We start from the raw sequence: 23,957 nt of genomic DNA, 5'->3' as shown, positions 1-23,957 counted from the left end.
ATTTTGGCGATTTTCGAATCGCAGGGCACCGGTCCGTCCATGCCTCCGAGTGGGGTCGGTCGTGATCGGTCGAGAGACACCGCTCGTACGCTTCAGCTCGGGTGGTCGGCACGATTCGCGGGAGAGGTCCCACTCGGACAAGGGGAATCGTTCTCGTCATGCCCGGTCCAGGTCCCGGTCCTCGACGCGCTCGAGACCGTGTGAACCTGTGTCGTCCTCGAGGAAGACGTCGATGCAGTCGACTGACTCTTTCGAGGCGCCACCTCCGAAGAAGTAGTCAGCGCCCAGGCTGTCGAAAGACACCCTCGGGGGCTCCGGCCTCGAGGCCATCGATGCTGTTGGCGCCACGTTCGGCGTCGATGCTGATTCACTCGATGTCCTCGACGCCTTTCGAGGCTGTGTCGACGGGGGTACCCCGAGGCTCGGTGGAACCCCCTAGAAAGGCTCTGGCCAAGGTCAAGCATGGCTTTGGTTCACATTTTGTGCCTTCTTACCGCCATTTTGAGTTTATTTCAGAGGTGGATGAGGGCTCTGAAGATGGGATGGTTCCTAATACGGTGCCAGACGAGATTCTCTCGGGCCATAGTCAATTTGAGGACCTGAGGCAGTCCTGCACAATGCTAGTGGACTGGACACCTCTCCGGAGGTGGAGTTTTGTGGGCCTGAGCCTGGTACTCATGCCGACTCCTCGTACCTGCACCTTAAGTCGAGGGTCATCGAGTACTTGCGATGGTCTGCTCCCCTGGGGGAGTTTCTTCAGGATGACCTTACGATATCCTCGACCTTGGTCCTCCAACTGACCCGGTACTGCCGTTTCATATGGCTCTACAGAGGAGGGTGGCGGCGGCTTGGACTGCTCCAGAGAGTCTCCCGGCAGTGGGCAAGTCTTTGCCGCGAAAATACCACCCAGCCAGTAGCGACCCCTGCTACTTGTCCAAGCACCCCACTCCGGAGAGTTTGGTGGTGCAGGCGGCTACGGCCCCAGCAAAGCAGGCGTCGTATCCTACCATCCCTCCTGATGGGGACGACAAGCGTTTTGACGGCTGGGCGAAGAAAGTGTTTTCTTCAGGGGGTATGGCGCTTCAGGCGGCCAACTCCGTATGTGCCGTGTCACGTTTCACACACCCTCTGTGGAACTGTTTCCTTAGCGGCTGAACATATTCCCGAAGGGGACGAACAGGATGGTTTCCTTGCCATGGTTCAGGATGGCAAGGATGCCATGTGTGAGGCCGTTCAGTCGGGTTTGGACATGGCAGATTGCGTCAGCCGGTCCATGGCGGCGAGCACTGTGATGCCCAGGTTTGCATGGTTGCGGAAGTCGGGGTTTGCTTCTGATGTGCAGGCCCGGCTCTTCAACATGCCCTTTGACGGGGAACATCTTTTTGGCAGCAAGGCTGACGAGAGCCTTGAGAGGTTGCAGACCTCAAAAGCTGCAGCAAAGTCGTTGGGCGCTGCAGTTCGACAAACTCCCCCTTTTCGTCCTAGGGGACAGCAATGGAGGGGAGGTTCCTTTTAGTTATTACTCATCCTTTGGTGAAGCGAGAGGAGCTGCCAGTCAGAGGCCACCGTAGGAGTGCCAGGGGTGGAAAACAAGGTACTCGAGGTGCCAAGGCCGCTCGGGCTGTTGCCTCCTTGCCCTCGGGCAACGCCGCAACCGCTTCAGCTCAGTCATGAGGCCATGTCCCATGGTTCGCCGGTTGGGGGAAGGCTGGCGCAGCATCTTGCAGAGTGGCACGCCATTACTTCAGATGTGTGGGTTCTGGAGATCATAACCCATGGCTACTGTCTTCCTTTCCGGCAGAGACCTCAAGACAATCCACCGGGGAATCTCTTGAAGAGTCCGAATCCGCTCCTTGCGCAGGAAATTCAATCCCTGCTGGAGAAAGGCGCCATAGAACTGGTGCCTGTAGCGGAGAGGAACAAGGGATGGTATTCCCCTTATTTTTTGATTTCCAAGAAAGACTGGGGATTGAGACCCATCATGGTCTTGCGCGGTTTGTACAAACTCAGGAAAGACAAGTTCAAGATGGTTACTGACTGTCAAGTCCTCCAGGCCCTTCAACTTCAGGACTGGTTGGTGTCTCTCGACCTCAATGACGCTTATTTTCATGCGCCGATACATCCAAAGCACAAGAAGTACCTTAGGTTCGCGGTTGGCGACTCACACTTTCAGTTTCGGGTCCTGCTGTTAGGATTGACCTCCGCCCCGAGGGTCTTGACCAAGCTCATGGTAGTGGTGGAAGCGCACCTCAGGAAAGGGGGGATTCACGTCTACCCCTACCTGGACGATTGGTTGATCAGGGCGCGCTCTCCCGAGCAAGTCCTGGATCATCTGTCAGTCCCCTGCCACTCCCTCCACAAGCTGGGCTTCTCCCTCAACTTGAAGTCCCATTTGACACCAACTCAGAGGCTCCAGTACATCGGAGCAGTGCTCGACACGTCCCTGGGGCAGTGGTTTCCTCCCCAGGTGAGGGCTCATCACATTCAGCAGATGGTGCACAAGTTTCAGCTTGCCCAGAGTCTCCCAGCGTCCAAGTTCTTGAGATTGCTCGGCCTCATGGCATCCTGCATTCTTCTGGTGCCAGAGGCCAGGTTGCGGATGAGATCTTTGCAATGGGCACTTAAGCTCCAGTGGTCTCAGTCGTCCGGCAGGATGTCGGACCCTGTTCAGGTGCCGTCCTCGGTCACCCAGGACCTTCTGTGGTGGGCCGTCAAAGACATTCTGATGAAGGGGGCTCCATTTTGGCTACCCTGGCCGGAGGCGACTGGTGCAGGGTTAAGAATGTGGATCCTTTTGCATGTGACATTCCCATGGTTCTGTCTTTTTTGCTTTCTTTGGCCCACAGGGGCCTTCAAGTGGGTACCATTAAAGGTTACCTGGCGGCGCTGTCCATATTTAAGCACTCGTCTGAAGAGTGTTCCTATTTTAAAATTCCTTTAATTTCTCAGTTTCTGAAAGGGCTCACTAATGTGTTCCCTCTGTCACCGTTCCAGGTGCCCGGTTGGGATTTGAACCTTGCTCTCAAGTTTCTGATGGGTGCTCCGTTTGAGCCTTTGCATTCATGCCCTTTGAGACTGTTAACTCTTAAAACTGTATTTTTGGTTGCGGTCACTTCCGCTCGCAGAGTGAGTTACAGGCACTTTCAGATAAGCCACCCGTCCCTGTGTTTCATAAGGACAGGGTTGTCCTTAGAGTTCGTCCTTCCTTTCTTCTGAAGGTGGTGTCGGAATATCATTTAGGCCAGAAGGTTGTTCTTCCGGCGTTTTATCCTCCTCCTCATCCTGGTAAGGAAGAGGAGAGGCTCCATAGGCTTGATCCTAGGAGAGCGTTAAGCTTGTATATTTCACGCATGTCCCGGGTCAGAGTGGAGGATCAACTCTTCATTGGTTACGCTGGAAAGCTTTTGGGACAATCTGTGACGAAACAGACTTTGTCTCGCTGGATTATTTTTGCTATCTGAGTGTTACCGCTTGGCGGGTAAGGACCCACCGGTCGGCTTACGGGCCCATTCTACCAGGGGTATGGCTGCCTCTACTGCCCTACAGAGGGGTGTTCCTATTTGTAACATCTGTGATGCAGCCACCTGGGCTTCGGTACATACTTTTGTACCTCACTACTCCCTCGATTCCATCCGGGGGCAGGATCTGGCCTTTGGCAAGGTGGTCCTTTACTCTGCAATTTGATTGGGCATTCTAAATTTCTGTTTTCTAAATTCCTTTCCCACCTCCTTGCATTGATACTGCTTTGAGAGTCTGTCATAGATATGGAATACGTCGAAGGACCCAATCCCCTCGAACAAGTTACTCTCTTACCTGGTAAAGTTCTTTCGATGGGATGGTCCGACGACGTATTCCATATCGCTCCATCCCTGCCTTCCCCGCTACAGAATTTCTTATGCGATTGCAGCTTACGTTTCCGCAAGGATTTGTGTGGTCAGACTGGCAGAAGACTGGTGCCACACGTTCTGGGGAAAAAACTACAACTGAGGCTACGGGCATCGTGCGTCCTACTTATAACCTAACATCCAGTGACGTCGGCAGTCGGAGGAGGTCCTCGAGGGCGGCGTATCGACGTCATCGACGCAGGACGCAGACACCGAAAGATTTTCCGAAGCAGCACAGCTGTGGTGATTACTGTCCTAGATATGGAATATGTCGTCGGACCATCCCATCGAAAGAACGTTACCAGGTAAGAGTAACTTGTTCATCTCCCCATGGCCAACTTTTGGACACAGTTGAGGAGCCTGCTGGTATGACTAGTTTGTGCGGGCAGGCACACCAGGATCTCATATGATACTGACCCAACCATTCAAGATAAGCATCCTGGAATACCCTGAGCGCCACACCTCATATATGGCAGCACAATTACAATACACTGTATGGTGGTGGTTCTCCTCCTCCGAGTTATTGCACGCTAAATTGGAAAAGGCGATAGCCTACCTGATAGATCTAAAGGGGTTGGTATGGGGGAAAAGGCGTCCCATGGGGTGGAAGGAGATGCAACCAGTGGCCATCACATGCAGAGCGTGGGAACGGGTGAGACGAATGGTGGGGGCGGAAGAGCTTTATGCTCTGTGTTTTTGCTCTGTGTTTTTGTTTTTACGATGTGCAAGGTGTGGACCTCACTCATTAAACGATATTTAGGCTCCACTTTGATAACCTAGGTGTGCATTCACTGGGAGATGGGATACAAGATGGGTAATTTTATCACATGGAACATACTCCAGGGGAGAGGGGAATGGACAGCGGTGACCATGTTGTTGTACTTTAGATTGAGGGAAGCACTGCGTACTACCTTAAAGTCTTACTGCATCATCTATAAGGCAGGCGTTCCCATTAAACTATTTTTATTTATTTTGTTTCTTTGTAAGAAAGATTCCCATTATGCAATCACAATATCCCACAACTATGTAGAATGGGGGTCAACGCTGCACATTTTGTAACACTCCAAAATGTGGTAAGAGAGTACAATTGCTATACAAAAAACTGTCAGTGAGGAAAGTGATCCCTTGTAAATCCTTTTCCTTCTTTTTCAGCCGCTACCAGCATGAAGTGGATTGAAGCTAAAATGAAGGTAAGCAATGGTTACAAATCTAAATGTCCCTGCTCAGAGGGACATTGTGTATTTTCAAGCTTTAATCCATTAACAGTCTTGCAAGTCATGGCAGACGCCGCTTCTCCTTTGCATTAAGCTGAGATGAGTTCTGTATACATCAATGCCTTAGTTACTGAATAACATAGCCAGTCTTTTCCTAAAATGCTATAATAACTCAACTGTAAGAGCAATCCTGCATACGTTATGTTTAATCTGTACATTGTAAGGATACGTCTGTGTTTCTATGACTTTCTCTCCGTGATGTAAATTCCTTCCTCTATTGATTGTGCTTTAATTCCTGTGACGTTTGTACTGGTGTTCATTAAAACTACTTTCTCCAGACCAATCTGCCCTCCAACATGCCTCAGTTCATACCTCCCTTTATTGAAAAGTGTTTGGAGCCCCAACCACTGCATAGAGAGGCTAAGCTTGTAAATACATGTGCTTGAAGTGTACCCATGAAACTGTTGCTTCCTCTCCCTCCCTGCCACACACATCCAACAATACGCAGACGACACACAGCTATACTTCAAGATCAACTCCATCAAGAACATCCATAGGCTCAAAACCTGCTTCTCGTTGATCCAGTCTTTCATGTCCAGTTCATACTTGAAGCTCACCCACCAGCAACACAGAACATACAGACCTGGTTATCAACCAGGGCTTCACACCTGAGCTCACCTCCTGCGCCAAGTCCCTCCACTTCCACATCGACAAACTTCTCTCCTTCAAGACACACATAGCTAAGAAAACTCGGGACAGCTTGGTATCAGCTCTCCCTCCTGCGTAAAGTCAAGCCCTTACTCCCTCCGGCAATCTTTAGATAACATCGTTCAAGCATTGGTTCTATCCCACCTGAATGGGGGCAATGCACTAACTGAAGGCCTGCCCTCTTCCTCCCATGTGCCCCTGAGAATTGTCCTACCCACGACTGCAAGCCTCATCAAGGGTCTACCCAGATACAACCACATCACCCTGGCGCCCTCCTTGATCTTCACTGGCTCCCATTGCACACGCAAATGACCTTAAAGTCTTACTGCATCATCTATAAGGCAGTTGCACTCAAGTCACCCTCCTACTTCATGGAGAAACCCAGCATCTCCAGCGGCCAGCGCACCACCAGAAGCCGTTACACGTGCAGACTTTAAATCTGCCACTGCAAAAAGGAAAGCACCAGAAAACGAGCCACCTCTGCCTACGCCCCAAGACTATGGAACCTCCTCCCCGTCTGCATCGGACTCGCCCCCATGCTCCTACAATTGAGAAAAAAACTCAAGACCCACTACTTCAAGGAGTCTCTCCTCCTTAAAACCTAGGCCATCACGTCACACCTTGCGCCACTGGCCATACTAGATGCTGCCCGCCCCTCTCCTCCACGCCACCCGATACAGTGTAACTGTGAGAAACCAGAGGGCTTTCTCACTTATGGACCCCTATGATTCTTTGTTCAGGTGACTAGGGCACGGCCATCGCCTTTGGAACCAGACCCTGTGGGTGGACCAGTGTGGAAGGGTCACCTGAGCAGGGGGTCGTTGGGGTTAGTTGGAGGAGGGCCCTTGGGAGACAGTTTCCCCTTTTCTGACAAACCCCTACCCAACACTTCCTCCACTTTTATAGGTTATGAATCCTGTCCCGTTGCCCCCACCCCAATTCCAACAGGTTTAGTACCTATTAAAGGGAGGCGTAGGAGAAGAAATAAATCTCTATCCGACATCCCCTTGGTCACAATGGGACATATCTAAAACCCATTCACCTACAATCACACATCTGCCCTCTTCACCCTGACAAACACTTGCAGAAGTTTCTCTCCATCATTAGGGAAAACCACAACTCCCATACTTCCTCTCCATTTCCTTCTTTCAAAACCACTGGGACAAAGAAGAGGAGGAACATGGCTATTAAAATTGCACATGGGAACCAATGTAGCATGGATTCCTTAGGCAGTCTCCATCTTGTCCCATTAACGACACACCTTCAGGCCTCCCTTTTCAACCACCCACACATGACTCCAATTATCACTCCCAGTCTTCATAAGAGGTGCAACACTGAGACACACTTTGAGCGAGCTAGGGTTGCAGTGTGTACCAGAGGAGCTTAAGAGCAGAGGATGCTGTTGAAAGAACCCTGGAGAGTCTGGAATGGAGCTGAGGGCCAAGACTCTGATCCTGTGTTGTTGAATGACTGCAGCAGGGCTGAGGCGCTTTGCCTTCCAAGAGCCAGAAAGGGCTCAAGAAGTACTTGTTTCCCCTGGGCATATGAAGGGAAGCCCAGCTACCTGAGGGGAAGATGAGAAGACCCTGAAAGCTCAGAAGAATTTGCTTGCCAGAGCCATGCCATAAGGCATAGCAAACGCTAAAAGAAATAAAGAATTTGAAAGTGAGAGGCTGGGGGCCTGTTTGATGGGGCCTATAGCGACTTAAAATACATTTTCCTTTGGAATTTTTGTGTTTGTGCTGAAGAGCTGGGAACTTTTGTGTTGGTACGGCTAAAGGCAGGGGATTGACTTTGACTTGGGGGGGACACGATACGTCAAAACCCTGAACTTTGAGACAGAGTACGTGAATGCCAAGCAGGCTCTGGAGGGCCGTGCCAGTGTCCCCAGGTGTACTCGCATAGCCGAGTATGCCCATACGTCAAGTACTCTACCACACCCACATGTTGTACAATGTGGGCAAGAATCTTGATATGCCATTCTGACATCCTTTTGTTTCCCACTGATTTTTCCGTTTGCATTACATTTCCCTATTTCACTTGTATGTTATTAGAGTGAGGGCAGGCAATAGTTTTTTCTAGTTTAATTGTTAATGTTTTGGACCTATGACAGACTATGACTGTTTTCTTTTCATTTAGATGGTAGTGTGTGCTCCCATCTTTACTGTTGGGGCAAGACCAGATTTCTTCCAACCACCTTTTGTAGTAAATAAAACTTGTGATTTGTATCTTTTGTGTTCTCGTCCTCCTTGTTATGCCATGCCTTCCTCACAGTGACCCTCTGTATCCTACCCCTACTGTATATCTGTTATTTTACCTCTGAAAAGCGCTCTGTTATGCATCTATAATGTTGCACACCACCGTAAAGTGCTCTGTTGCTTCTCGAAGCTTGGTCTGCGCTCTATAAATGCCATAATAATAATAAATATATTTTATTATATAATGTCAACATGGCAAGGCAACTCCAAACTGTAACAACATTTTTGTATTTTTAAATAGTGCATATCTTTCTTTAAATCGTCCATGCTCGCAGGAAGACAATACAAACTCCACTGTTTCATCCAAAAGCAGGAGTACCATAAAGCATGACGCTGAATCACAGAAGGATTGAAAGGGGTCACCTCCCTTTCTGTAGAAGCCCAGAAAGACTTTTATGTTTGGTTACGTTTCCGCAAAACATGCTTACTGGAACATTATGTTAATTACACCATTTTGTAGAGGCCTCATTAAGTATAAATACCATTGAGGGTCACGAGACAACTTCCAAACGTTAAAGTCTAAGTTCTGAGTTTTATAACCAGCCCGCTTCAACAACATGCAAAAAAGGAAAGCCACTCCCCTGCCCCCCGAAAAAACAAGTGGAGTGTCATGCAGTATTACAGGGGACCACAAAGACTCACAGGCAAATCGTATTTTTATATTTATTTTATTTTTCCACATTCGTGCAAGTTGTTTTCTTGGGAAGACAATAACACTAACAAATACTTGAGAGTTCTCAAACGTAGCCTATTGGTTCCCACTTGACTTCCTCCGGGATTTGACTTTTATTCCTGCAAGAAGCATGTGCTAATTCTATTGTTATAGTTTCCAGTCTTTGAGGATGGTTTGGGGGTTGCTGGGAGCTCAATCTTCCGCCCTTTGTGCCGTTGAGAGGTGCCCAGGAGTTCCGGGTTGGGGGATTCTTCCTGTCTGGGTCAGATGCAACCCCTGTCGACAAAGAAATGCAGAATACAACGATGCAGGCCTCCTTGGGCCACTTCACAGAATGTAGTAAAGCAAGTTCCAGTGGCGTTTGCAGGCAATGACAGGTGCCCTTGTAGTCATGGTCACATGAGCTGCTCCAGGACAGGATCCCTTGAAGTTAGGAAGATGGAATTTGGGGGAGATGACGACTTGTTGCAAAAGCTGGCAACCACCAAAGTTCCGGACTCGTGCACCTAACAGAGCGGCGTCTGGAGAGTTGTCCTCAAGAGAACTGCTCAATCCACAGGGCAGCTAACTTACATTTCCGAAGGCTCTGAAGGACTGGATTCTTGAGAAGGTGTCAACTAGTGGGTCCCACTAGTCCAAGGGCTGAAGCACCACTAAGGGTCTTCAGGGATCAGACGGAGGAGCTGAGCTTCACCAGGCATGACATTGAAGGCAATGCTAGGGCACTTTGGGCATTGTCTTTGGATCTTCATCGATCTGTTATTTTTCGAGGAATTATTGGCTCCAATGTAGATCCGAGGAATAGCTGGAGAGGTCCGTCTTATCCGAAATTCGAGAATGGGAGCAAGACCAATACCACCAATGGAAAAGATATACACCATTCAAACAGCCAGTAGTCCAATCCGGGACAACTACTGGTTTTACATCTGCCCCAGATGCAGGCTTTATGGCAGCAAGGATGTGGATTGAGACTAGACAGTCCCAGCCCCTTTCCTTGGCCACAAATGCATAAAGGCACACCAGCCCGTGAAGGCAGCAGCTTTCCTGGGCAAGTGCATGGCCTAAAAACTTTCCTGACCTGAACAGGCAGGAAGAAGGCCAAACTACAATATGACTAAAGAAGAAGTGAAAATTGTGTGGCACTGCCATTTTAGGGCACTAGCCACGTTTAGTAGCCATATGCGGTAACGCAAATGTGCACACTGAAAATAATGCAAAAACAGTAAACCTGTAACTGCTGCCACCAGCTTGTCTTTAACCAAACATTCAAAAGCGAAACAAAGCGAAAAGCGAAACAAAGTTTCCCTGTACTGATAGGCCTAGGGACAGATCAGTTTCTCCATAATAAGTGTGAAAAAGACCAGGAAAGTGAAGCTTAAGGCTTTATGCCCCGTCAAAAAGTCAGAACAGGATAACGTAGCATTCATAATGGTATTCCATAGAAAGCTATAGAGGGAAAGTTGCAAAAAGAAAATGTTTCCTAACAGTCCAGATGCTTCTTTAATTTCTTCACCCCTTTATATTGCCATCTTTTCCTGTCAATTATTTAGTTTTGGCTAATAGGTGGCATTGGAGTACAGCTATGAAAGAGATGACTTGTGAGGAGGGAGATGCAGCTTGTGAATGTTGGGGTAATTGCCCGCTCATTTGACTGCCCTTGGCCATGCAAACCCCTATAGCCATTCCCACCCAATATTTGCCCATCGCCCAAAACATCTCCTGCAATTCCTTCAAGCTAGCTCTTTCAAGCAGTAAATCAATCTTTGGCCTGCGTGTGCTCTTTCTCATTAGTCTGCTTAGTTACTAGAGTAATGCAAATGTCTTAGCAAGAGTAATGCAAATGTCTTAACTAAGTGTGCCTTCAGCCACTTTAGATCTGTTCCTTGCACTGAAACCCTGTTAAAAACAAGCCTTGCCAAAGCCAAGAGTTGTGTCTTGTGCATAGGTAATAGGTCTGCATTTGCAAGGACTGTTCTCAAATGTCTGGGAAATAGCACCATTTTCTAGCTGTTGCCCTCCTCTGGCCAGGTAATGCCATAACCTATGGCTTTGCCAATGCTGGTTTCCCTTTCATCTCACGTCTGCCGCCTTTCTCTTGTAGTGTTTTGTTTGTATTGTGTTTTTTTCTATTTGCTGCATTATCTTTTATGCTTGTGTTTTTCGTGTTTCATCAAATCGTCCCACCCCCTCGCATTCCCTATTACAGGCATAGTGTGGTGCGGTGATGGCACAGGTGGGCCCAGAGAGGATTCATCCGATGATGCCAGTTTGGAGATACACAGCTCATTACAACACGTGCCTTGAAACACTTGTGTATAGGCGCTTTACAAATGCCATATCATATTAAATTGCCATCACGCATAACATAATTTCTGTTCTACATCTGTTCCAAACATTAGCCAACCAAGGAAGAATAAGGAGTCTCATCCATGGTCGAACATTTGGCAATACTGCCTCATCCCAGAGCACTTTAAGGCACTGGAGAGGGTCCGCTGCAAATTCTGCAGCAAAATCCTATAAAGCAGACTCGCCCAAATCCTCTTACCAGTGCCTGGCATCACTTCCTTAATCCAGCATCTGCTGAGGTGGGCACAGAGATGAGTGATGATTATTGGTTAGTGCACTGGCACTAGAAGTAAAAGGTGGTGTCACCGGATAGACTGACCAGGGGCCAGTTAATCTGCTGAAGCAAGGACTAGTTGGGCCTCCACACCACCAGCCACAATGTTCTCAAATGCAACCCCAGGCCACACACCACCTTTGGATTAAATTGTGTGCAATTTGCTACAATCATGCGGTCATGCATTTCCGCAGCCTTTTTGGCAAATCAAATGGACACTTGTCCCAAAACTTGGCACAGCTAGTTTAGACTTTTTTTTGATGATTTATTTGTACCCATCGCCCCATCCTGTTCTAAGTTGCAATCCAACTGACCAACTACTATGGTTGGTCATCTGAATCTCAGCCCCAAACACCGTTCGTGATTGGCTGGCTTTGTAACATAAGGGATCCCGTTAGTGTAGGGTACCTGGGGAGAGACGTAGCATATTTTACACAATTCTACCCGACAAATTTTACTTACCTTAATTTTTCATGTTATATTGCATTTAATGCTACAGCAACATTTCTTGACTCATTTTTAGTAGCCAAACATAATCAATGGATTAATTATTTGTCTTTTCTATTTTTCTTCTTAGTGTGCATAAATTATTTGCAGCTACTGGCAGCCTCTGGTATTTGGTTAATTTCTCACCAGCAAGATTGCATTTTTAGTTCAAAATTCACATTAATCCTATTGTGAAACCTAAATGTTTCCATAGCAGCATTTATTCGAAATCACCCTGTGTAGTGAATCCCACTAATCGCCCATAAAAACACCCTAGTAATCTGGTCGACATCTAGTGAAGGTACAATTGCTACACAGTTTTCACAGTAGGTTGATGTTTCGGTGTATCTATAACTGTGCCACCTTCCTCAGGACTGTCTTGTGTGGGGACCATGGAAATGTGTATAAGGCTAATGTGTGTTTAAAATATATTTTAAATAACTGAAAAGGCTAAAAAAAGGAATTGAGTCAGAAATTCTGAATCATTGCGTTCTAATCGCTATAGTACGGACCTTGCTCTGTACGTCCTTGTATGCTTCACTTTTGTTCTCTGCTTGTACCACTATTGCTGCCACCTAAAGATGACCATATTGTCCGTAAGGTCGTTCTACTTGTAACATTTATCATTGTATTTGTCTCCCTTCACATGTTTAAACTTACCCTGTTTAAGGGTTCTTTTTAGTTCTTGTGTTGGCTTGCTTTTTGGTGATGGTTAGAACTGTTTTTTACTTGGTGGTTTCAAGGTTCTGCTGGTCAGGACCATTTTCCTGGAGACTTCTGGGGTCTGCTGTACCAGTTGTTTGGTGCAGCCATGGCTTCAGGGCCTTTTATCTGCAGTGGCGGCAGGTGGGGGATAGTGTTATACTAGTTTGCTGTATTCAGAAAATTAACATTTAGATTTTACAATTTGGTCTGAAGTAGACCCCTGGGGCATGCCGGTTTGTCGATATACGGTGTGTTGTCCACTATTTATTACTTGGATTTCTAGTTTTAAGGGCAGAGCTTCACTGTTCAGATGGCGGCAACCTCCTTATTCATATGTCTGTAAATATAATTGTGAGAATCTATCAATTAATGCTGCTGACTGATAGCTTTGTGCTGTTTGTTCTACTTGCTGGAAAAGCACGTACTTTGTATGCAATGCAGCGTCCTTGTCCTCACGACTTGCCAGCTTAAAGGAATAGTACGCTCAAAAATATTATTGTTAAGCATACGTTGATCGATCGTACAAACATTTCCTATGCACCTTACCATAGTTTTCCTCCTTTTTTACACATGCGAAATCAGGCAGCAGGGCGTGGCCATCTTGTGCTAATCTTATCCATTGCCGCATCGCCCTGAGGTGAACTGCCTTGGCGGCACTAAATCATATCCCCCGCCCCTGAGGCTGACATCACCAAACCTAGTGATATTCTCTTCCTATCTCCATGATGTTACTGGGCAGCGTAGCCAAACGCGCCCAGTCATCACCTACCTGTTAACGTAGGTTGGCGCAGAACCCAGAATATCACACATCTCACAACACAGCACGTCCCAATTTTGAATATAAAACTATACTTTTAAAGGAAATAGCAAAACTCTACAATTTGTAAAGTACTTTTATTTCACAATAAACGCTCCGAGAACATCCGGCGATTGCCATATTCAAACAAATGTGTAATGTCTGTCTTTGTTCTCGATCCACAAATGTTTATCGTGAGACGCGCGGTTTTCCTTTTAGGTATAAGAAGCACATTGGATGCACCGTGAATCTCAAGGCTTCGGCATCAGCTTGGCGCTAGGCCACCGTATATGATGTGAGGTTGCTCCTTATCGCTGGTACCGATTAAGGGCATATTGGCCCGTGGCGATCGTCCCAAAACAGCATCATGGTGATACAGCCATTTAAGTGTATCTGCAGCTGCCTGTTAAAAAAGCAGCAATTGGTATCTGGAATCGATGACAATCGCAGAAAGGCAGGATGTAGCTGTTTGAAAAACATAACAAATGTGTCTCAGTAGCCGTTCTTTATTATAATTTATCATTCTACCCATTAATTCTGCACCGTGTCAAAAGTAATGATGAACACAAACGTGAGACAATGGGAACACAGAGAAAACAAAGTGGAAAGTACTCTACAATTTACTTGAGAAGTTAGCGCTATGGAGTAGGTTCAGCTCACAATGGGATGCGGAAGCTGACGCTACTATTCGAAGAACACATAGACAGCATTTTAACTAAATATTAGCATAGAATTTGGCGTTTGGGGAACCTGGGGGAACCCAGATGTGGACTACATGCATTTCGATGCTGGACTGCCCATGTGCTCGGGACAAAGACCAGTACACACAGGTTGTATTTGTAGGTCGTTGCAATATGCCACAAAGAACAACCCAGTACAATGTAAGCCAGCAATAACGGTCAGCTAATGATACATTGACTCGTTGGTCTATAAAATCGTCTACTGTAAAACCTACATAATATTCGGCATTTCCATTCTCTTGGCGTAACGCAGAGACTCGGTTCAGATCAACATATTTTCATAAAATGAAATTGCATGTTGCTTTGTCCAGTTTTGGAATCGTGAACCTTATCATATTTGACGGTATTACACCCCTCCATTCATTCCTTTCGGAATCCTCCCTTTCTTCCAAGGTCGAAAAACAATTGAACCTTATACTGTGTACGATGCGTGGGTTTGCTCAGCTCGCAAGCAAAATTCAAAGGCGCTGGCCTTCACTCCGAATGCGAGCGAATATCCCTTCAGACCTTAGTGGCATTAGAAATAATTTTGAAAAACAAATGAATTGTTTGCTGATATCCACCAATGCTGCACGAAATTTCTAGTAATTTACTTTTTTTTAATGAAAACAGTTTACTTCCAAAAGCCTTATTTATAATCTTCATCTGGAGAACTTCGCACTCTGCCAGCGACTCCCACAGCCAGTCCACACCACCTGTTGGTTCAGCCTGTCTCCTGTTCACCCGGCAAATCACGTAAACATTTTTCACAAGGAGCGAGTCTCGAGCCCTGACAAAGTTCTCTTACGACAGGGGTGCACAACTGATTTTGACAGAGGGCCGAAAGTACCTTACAAGAGGGCTATAGTGGGCCGAAAAGTAAATGTGGGCGGGGCGGTAGGCGGGGCGTGGCAGGAGGCTTTTTAAACCCCCAACCAAACACTATGGCCCATGGCCCTCACCCCCAACCAAACACTATGCCCCATGGCCCCCTCACCCCCAACCAAACTCTATGCCCCATGTCCCTCTCACCCCCAACCAAACACTATGCCCCATGTCCCTCTCACCCCCAACCAAACACTATGCCCCATGGCCCTCTCCCCCAACCAAACACTATGCCCCATGGCCCCCTCACCCCCAACCAAACACTATGCCCCATGGCCCCCTCACCCCCAACCAAACACTATGCCCCAATACAGACCCGAACCCCCACCCCCAACTCAGCACACACACAAACATGCACCAATACAGACCCGAACCCCCCACCCCCCAACTCAGCACACACGCAAACATGCACCCATACAGACCCGAACCCCCCACCCCCCAAATCAGCACACACGCAAACATGCACCCATACAGACCCAAACCCCCCAACTCCAAACCCCCACCCCCAACTCAGCACACACACACTCAAGCATGCACCCATACAGACCCGAACCCCCCACCCCCCCAAAACAGCAAACTCTCAAACAAGCACCCATACAGACCCGAACCCCCACCCTCCAACTCAGCACACAAAAAACATTCAAATGAAAACATTCATACACATCCGACACACATCCGACACCCCCCACTCCCGCATCTCAACATACACACAAAATACATGCAAACACAAACATTCATACACATCCGACACACCCCCCCACCCCCGCATCTCAACATACATACAAAATACATTCAAATACAAACATTCATACACATCCGACACACCCCCCACCCCCGCATCTCAACATACACACAAAATACATGCAAACACAAACATTCATACACATCCGACACACCCCCCCACCCCCGCATCTCAACATACACACAAAATACATGCAAACACAAACATTCATACACATCCGACTCCCCCCCACCCCCCTGCATCTCAACATACACACAAAATACATGCAAACACAAACATTCATACACATCCGACACCCCCCCCCAACATACACACACAAACATTAGGCAAAACAAACCCGACAAACAAACAGAGCACTTACCGGAGACGTGCTGGAAGGCAGGTAAACTGGAACGCTGGAATCGCACTACGGCTGGCGTGGTCCAAGGCTGAAATGCCTTCCGGCATCAAGCCTTGTGGACCACGCCAGCCGTAGTGCTGGCCCTCCATTGGTGCAGCACACACGCATTACGTGGCTCGTAGGAGCGACGTGATGCGTGTGTTTGCTGAGCCAATGAGCGCCAGTGTTTTCACCGGCCCGGAAGACAACAAAGACTTTCCTAATGGAGGGCGCCCGCGGGCCGCCCTCCATTAGGAAAGTCTTTGTGCCTCGCGGGCCGGTCAAAAGGGCATGGCGGGCCGCAACTGGCCCGCGGGCCGTATGTTGTGCACCCATGTCTTACGAGAATGTCTGAGCAAGCCCTACTGAAACCCCCTCCTGCCAGGCCACGGTCCCCTGAACCCATGACCCAGTTCTCTTTGAACGCATCTGGTTTCCAGACCCTAACCCTGCACCACCTCAACCCCCATATACCTATTCTGGATTGGTTATATATTCTGGTAACGCTCACACCTACGCCCACTGCGTTTGAAATCGTAAGACTCTGAGGGCTGCAAATCAAAGATCTGCCTCTGTGATAAGACATCCGATAGTGAAGGCACTCACTCCCCACACTGATCTACACACTTATCCAAGACATGCATTAAATAATGATCATCACTATACCTTTTTATGTATATATTAGAGGCCTATACATTGCACACGTGTGTTTGTACTATCCCACGTTGGGTCACTAGCGAGGTGAAGGGTGTGGGGGTCTTGTGAGGGGGTCGGGATTGATAGCCGACAGGTCTGGCACATCAGAGCGAGAAAGGGGGTGGAGTAACACATGTTGGTTAAGAACGGAATATACTGTGACTGGGGTCTTGTTTTATTAGGAGGCACTCTGGGGTGGTCAGCAAGGAAGGGTCACACTTCTGGTCCACTGTATGGCATTCTCAAAAAAGCACTTGCTGAAAATAAAATTGACACAGGATAGATTTAAGACAAATTGGGTGCTTTATTTGGACACTTTATGTAAACATTGTTTGACAAAGAAATAGATGCTAATCCTTGCAATGTTTTGTGGCAATGCATGTGTCCACGGAACAAAATCGTGCGTGATTCCATGAGTATGTATGTCCAAGACGGTCATAATAAGATCTTTCACAAATTCAAATTAATTTCTTGGTATATTGGTTTGGCCACCCATTGTTTGCTTCTTTTCATAAAGGCCAATGTGTAACGAAGCATCCCAAAGTTTCCTGCAGTCCTCGATTGTTGACGCCCTACATTCTCATTATGCGCTAATACCTCTAGTAATGTCCTATATATTGCATCCCATCTATGCCGAAATGCAATTTCTTGGGCCTATACTTTAGGCACATATTGTGGAACACCTCCAAATCTCCAGCATGACAGAATTCTGTGAGTCCCTTCAGATCTCTTGATAGCATTTTATCAAACACGATCTTCTCGTGCTTTGTGTGGAGGTGAAGATGGAATCAACAACTTCTTCTTGCATTCCTTTTCCTGCGACAAAGGTCCATGTGCACATTGGTGGAAATGTTGGTTTTCTGTCCAAGAGTGAACATTGGTACAGTGGTGCATAGTGAGCACCATTTTTCTGGTAGAATTTCCATAGACCCACCACAAGTTTTGGAGCTCCACCAAAGATGTTTGCTGAAAGACTGGGACCACTGTAAAATATGAAGAACCTTTTTTTTTCCAGCAGCTGAGATTGTTTTATTGATTTATTTGGCAACGTGCCGTACATCAAATTGATGGCGAATATTTGGAAACTGCTCTCTCATGGTCTTGGCTATTGAAACGTCTGTCCGTGGCTGTGAGTTCAATTTGCATTCCCCTCGATTTGAGATCTTACAGGAATTTGATGAAACAATGTTTATCCATGGCCACTGAGGATTTACATTCAGACACCTTTAGTTTCCATGTCCTGAAAGTGGTATGTGCAGTACTTTGCTGAAAATCGGGGGCTGTCCCACTATCCATTGCCAGCTAGCCTGAACCGTTTGTCAGAGACTGTCCTTTCGATTGACATTTGTTAAATTTTCCATGCTTCCCTAATAGCAGGGAATAAATATTCACATTGATATTTGTAGTACTGTGTTTTAGAAAGGAACTGGAGTCCCACAAATTGACAGAAACTGGACAACTGGTAGAACCACTGAAAAGTAAAGCTGCTGCACACAGTAGATTTCCAGCTGCCACTTTCCCCAGCATCGGTTGAGCGGACCATGAACATTTTGCATGGAATAGATCACAGGTGGCTTGTATTTTCAAGTTGGTGCCTTGTGATACACAAGTCACATTCAACAATGGCTTCCCGCATTCTCCCCCGACCCCTCACTGGATGGACACATTTCAGCATCAGTATAATCTCCATCCAGCAGCTGTCAAATAAAATGTATTTGGGCTCCTGTATTAGACTATCATCCTGCATGAATGTGGTTTGTGACTCAACTGTGGTGGACATATAGGCCGAACAGGACGCACTGTAGTCGAGATCTTTGGCAAGTTCCTCGGTCAATTGTGCTGAGGTTTCAATTTCTGTTATTTCAGCTTATTTGAGCACGAATCGGAGAAAACATCAGTGTCGATTGTTGGGTGACCCTTTTTTTGCTGGTGTAGATTGTGTCAAGTGGTCTGCAAGTAATTCAAAAGCATCATCATTATATTCAGTTTCGTCTTCATGTTGTGAAGTGCTCGCATTGTATCAGTGGTCCAACAACACTTTGCTGGCTTCGCCGGTCACATTCAATGCGTTTTCTGGCCATTGGGCATAATCATCTCAAGTCTGCTTATTGATTTGAACACGCTGCGCCTCAAATGATAGTTGCTCCATGGTGAAATCAGTTTGGCAAGCAGCATCTCTGGTTTTAGTAGCCGTCTGTGTCATCAAAGTTAGTTTACTTCTGGGCCTCTAAGAGATGGGTTGTGAAAACATGTTCAATGTAAAACCAACATACAGTATACAGCACTTTAGATTTTAAAATAAAGCATGTTATGAAGACACCAGCCCAAAACACTTTTTGTAATCGCAATGGTTTGCTAGTTACCCATGCTTTCTTGATTTTCTTTGAAACGGTGTTCTTCACTGTAACGACTGCACCAGCAAGTTGGTCCGCCACCTCAGATCCACGTGCCTCCTCTTCTATTTCCCGATCTTGTATACATCCATAGAATAGAACATTGATTTTAAAAATGTCAATCGCATTTGAAATCAAATTATTTCCTCGCACTCATGGCTTACATAGATACCCTCGTACACTCTGTACGTCATTTAGTTAAAATAATCATTTCGAGTTGCACCTGATTGATGGCTAGTGTACTCGATCAGTGATCACTGTGCGAAACCCACTTATTGTAATGTTGCACTGAAGCATTTTGCAAAAGATGCTTGTTTATAATAATGTCACTGTCTAATAGCATCAGATGCACGATATTCTTTCTTTCATTCAAGGAAACTGTCAGTACGCATACCTCAGGCTCTGGATCAGCTTGAAAGGATCATGTAATTGTAGTCAAAGTACCAGCATCACCCTATAACACAGTACTTGTTTTAGTATGGATGAAAAAAGTGAAATTGAGCACACACAATGGGATCCAGACAATAGTGGCTATAAATAACCCATAAATGAAACATTATGTAAACAAACGACAGGATACGTATACTTTATCATATTATCTCTAATTCCGTGCATAATAAATTTCCAGAACTGAATAGCGAAATAAAACTACCTGATAAGCGCTCGAAGTTGTTGTTGACTCCGGGAAATACATGGATGCCGAATCTTGCTCCTTTTTATTCAGTGCATTGTCATGGAGTTGTAAAGGGAAATTTAGATTTGAATTAGAAATGCTAACCTAAAAAAATTGACATGTAAAGCAACCGATTACGAAAAGATTACTCATTTTCAAGGGCACTATAGCATAGTTTTCTGTGCCCATAAATAGTTTTCTATGATGCTCCTAAAAACCAAGGACAGATGTATAGCAAAATGGGGTTTAGTTATAAAGCAATACAATCTTGTAAATATGAAAAGTATTACAAGGGACATTTACACCTAAAACACCAATCCGTCCATTTAGTTACCTGTTCCGTACACCCAAGGCCTACAGCTAAATCACGAACCGTGACTCACCTGAGGCAGCATGTGCATGAATAGTTGGAATTGCATTTGGAAGCAATTTACGAGATGTTCTGAGTCGATGCTTCTTTGTGTACTGCGATTGGGCGTACATATTCGTGGTAAAGTTCAGGCTGCAAATGCAGAATCGATCACCCTTTAAGTCCCTCCAAACATCCTGGTCTGTACTTTCAAGCTCGTCCGGCGCAAATCCGCAATTTCTTACCCATTCTTATTAGATCTATATTCCTCGGGATTATATGCATTATTGTGCTTTTAGGTTTGTTATGGATCTTGGAAAGGCAACCGTAAACAATACATGCAGGCATTGTTGGAAAGTCTGTAAAAAAAGAAAAAAGTACACACCGTTAAAAATTATTTTGCATAAAAGCGTGAGAAAGATGGATTTATATCATACATTTTCTATGCAATCTATGTTTTAGTCACTGAAGCAAAACCGGTATAGCGTAGCCGACACAATTGATTGATTTGATGCAAATCGTAACATGTTACTCGTCCCTTGAATATACTATCGTGCATCAAAAGGAAACGTGCTTATAGACACGGTCCGCGAAGGATGCAATCGATCCCAATTGAGACTGATGACGATTGCTAAATATCAACAACAGAAAAAATTAAACTCAAGTCAAAGGTAATGTCAATTAGATGAATGAACATTACACTACTGGGTACGTTCGTTCGAAATAGATAGGAATTTACATCTCAAGAAGATGGATATGATTAGGTGACCTGCCCTTACCTTGACCAACAAACAGTTAGATTAAGCAAGCAGGGTAGTTGGTAGCAGGAGAACAGGGAGATGTTCACAGGTAGCACCGTCACGAGTTGACTTGCAGTTTTCACAGATGTTCTCATGATAAATATCAAGGGGTCTATAAAGAATTAGAAAAGTGGGTGTGTATGTGAATGAGTGACGTGTATGTGGCGTGGTCTTATGTGGATAGCAGGGGTGCGGCCTGCTTCAGGCGAGCCTGCCTGGAGACACTGGGTCTGGGAGGCCATGTTAACAATGGCCCCTGCACGTAAGATACCTTTGAAGTGTACATGGTGTGTGGCAACTTGGCCGTTCCCACTCTGCCAGCTGGCTTGGGAGGGCACGGCCACAGGTGCTAACAGCCATTGATTGTGGAGGGGCATGAGGCATGCAGAAAAGGGCCGGAACACTCCTGAATGGCGACACACTTGATTCACAGAAAAATTGAAACCACCATTCATAAAAGTTCAGTTGTATTTTATTTTGTTGCTGGTTTTGATGGCACAAATGTACTACACATTATAAACTTCAGGTTGCAGCACAGTGTGGGAAAATCCCCTGTACTGACCGCTGTCACTGGGGAGTGTGTCTCTAATGGCACCAACGACACAGGCGGGTATTGCATGTCGAACATGGTGTCCACGCCTCCCATGAAGCAACCATGTAAACGAACGATAGGCCACCAGCCTGTACCACCTGTGGAAGAGAAAGATACTGTTTAAGAAAAAGTTTTTGTTGGCATTTATAACATTATTATCAAACAATAACACCCAACTACAACCTGATCCCCGAACACTGCCCTCTCCTTCCCCCACCACGTTACCCAAGTTGCACAGTTCATACCACATTTAAATACATACAGCGACGGGTGTATACATTTCAGGTTAGGTCGTTTCTTCGTTTAAACCAAGTTACACACTGGCCGGGTCAGCAACACACGACATGGTGTCGGGGATGCCTCACCGCCCCGCCGCTTAACCGCTTCCGAAATGGTATAGACCAAAGTCACCATCGAGATTGTGAGTAATTAGGAGTCCTCTCGCCTCAGGTTCTCAAAAGTTGGTAGTTCCTTAAGTATTTCCAGCACCGCCACATATCGCCTGAACAGATCCCCGTAGTCTATAGGTCTACTGCCCGGCGGGTGTGTTAGATCATATTGCGTTTCCCACTTCTCACACCTGGACATGGCGGAGATCCATTCTTGGAAAGTTGGAATTCTTTTTGCCCCCCAGGTCTTGGCGATTATCTTGTTACTATCGAGGCCATGCCCATAAGGCGCTTCTCGCTTCTGGAGCCAGATTCTATCAGGGCTAGCAACCAAACTGCCAGGGAGAGAGGAATTTGGGCATCTATTATAGTGGACATTTTCTGAGCGAGCCTGTTCCAGAGTATCTTTATCGGGGGGAACAGCCAGACAACATAGTAAAAGTCTGCCCAAGTCTGACCACATTGCTTGCAGATAGGGGACCTATCAGGGTAGATCTTGTTTAGGCGGGTTGGAGAGTAATATACTTGGTGTATATATTTAAAGTGTATCAGACACAGCCTATTGTTCATGGATATGTCTGGTTTGAGTACACACTATGGCCCGCTGGGCTTCTTTCAAAGTAATACCCATATTTTCCTCCCATTTATCTCTATATTGGCTTCTCAGAGGGGGCTGGTATTGCAAACTGTTTTATAGAACGTAGATACCGGTTTACCCTTATGCGTTGGAGTGACAGCATACTGTCCGGTCCTGTAATCTTCTGTCCGTAGAAGCTGCTGTGTCCCACAGTCTCTCAAGAAGGTGTGAGCAACAACTGAATTGACTAATAGCTGAAGTTCCAACCCTTTCAAGGAAAGGGGGAAATGGAGAAAATAACAAACGGCACAGATCACTCTCTTCTGATGGGCATCACTCTGCAGAGAAACAAATGAACATTGATTACTCGCAAAATAAATGTCTTTATATTCCCCTTTTAAACCCTGCTGGAATTCTATCTACCTATGCATCCTTTGCTATTTGCTGAGAGGATAGTTTTTTCTTCAGATGAGAGATTTTCTGATTCTTTTATAATCTCTTTAAACAGTCAATAAGTCTTTGTCTTGCTATTTCCTTCCGGTTGTAGAAAAAAGATGAACTGGAGTTATTGTAAAAGGTTCCTCTTATGTCCGAGTCGAGAAGTACCTTATTTGATGACTTGAAGACTTGACTTAATTCAAAGTTCAAATCGTATGGCAGTTTAAGTTTGTAATTTATTTTAAGAGCTTCTCTTAGAATTAGTCTCTTTATTAAATTGCATTTAATAACCTAATATTTACAAGTGCTAGAAAAGGTTTTTCCCTGGAAAGAAACTCAAACTGTAGAAGAAAACAAACACTAATCAACTCACTGCTATGAGTTAAATTGTAAACTGCTCAACCTTAGCGTTGAATCACTTCACTGGAACGAAAAATGAGTAATAAAACCCACAGAAACAATTCTCTATTCTTTTAATATCAGACGCGCGTATTGTAATGCACGCCGCCTGACCGTAAAGACCAAACTCATCTGCGCATGCTCAAAACTTTAGTTGTCCAAGAATCGCGCGCGCGCAGAATTACTTTGAAGTCCGGGTGTTTCGATATTTAAAGACTATTTCATACTGCGCATGCTCATTTCCTTTGCTGACCTAGATATGTTCATGCGCGTTAACAAATTACTCAAAGCCTCTAACTTCCTGACTTCAATGACTAATTTAACACAGCGCATGTGTAATGTCATTACTTCCTCATTACACGATCGCGCACTAACGGATTACTTCGTAAACGAGAAACAAATACTTTTGCATTAAAGAGATACCGAACCCACCATATACTGTCTTTAAGTTAATGCACACTCCTATAAAGCATAAAAGAAAGCATGCACACTCATTCACAATCCTAAAGGGAACTTATTACAATCAAAATAGAACTCGAAATCCTAACACGTTAAAGCTCTGCCCAGCCTGAAGAGACAAGA

General features: G+C 45.9%; 1 protein-coding gene across 3 annotated transcripts in view; it reads left to right on the top strand.

Moving 5' to 3' along the window:
* UBLCP1 (ubiquitin like domain containing CTD phosphatase 1) overlaps window positions 1-23,957 on the top strand; it is a 453,130-nt gene that overhangs the window by 228,590 nt on the left and 200,583 nt on the right. For all 3 annotated transcript variants that reach the window (XM_069653914.1, XM_069653915.1, XM_069653916.1), the window contains exon 7: window positions 5,037-5,074. In XM_069653914.1, the coding sequence (XP_069510015.1) occupies window positions 5,037-5,074 (38 nt within the window). The remainder of the gene's footprint in view (window positions 1-5,036; window positions 5,075-23,957) is intronic.

Source organism: Ambystoma mexicanum, chromosome 3q (assembly GCF_040938575.1).
Source record: "Ambystoma mexicanum isolate Mex_15411 chromosome 3q, UKY_AmexF1_1, whole genome shotgun sequence".
Taxonomy (NCBI): domain Eukaryota; kingdom Metazoa; phylum Chordata; class Amphibia; order Caudata; family Ambystomatidae; genus Ambystoma; species Ambystoma mexicanum.
The sequence above is the reverse complement of the archived record's forward strand: the minus strand, read 5'-3'. Positions and strand labels throughout refer to the sequence as shown.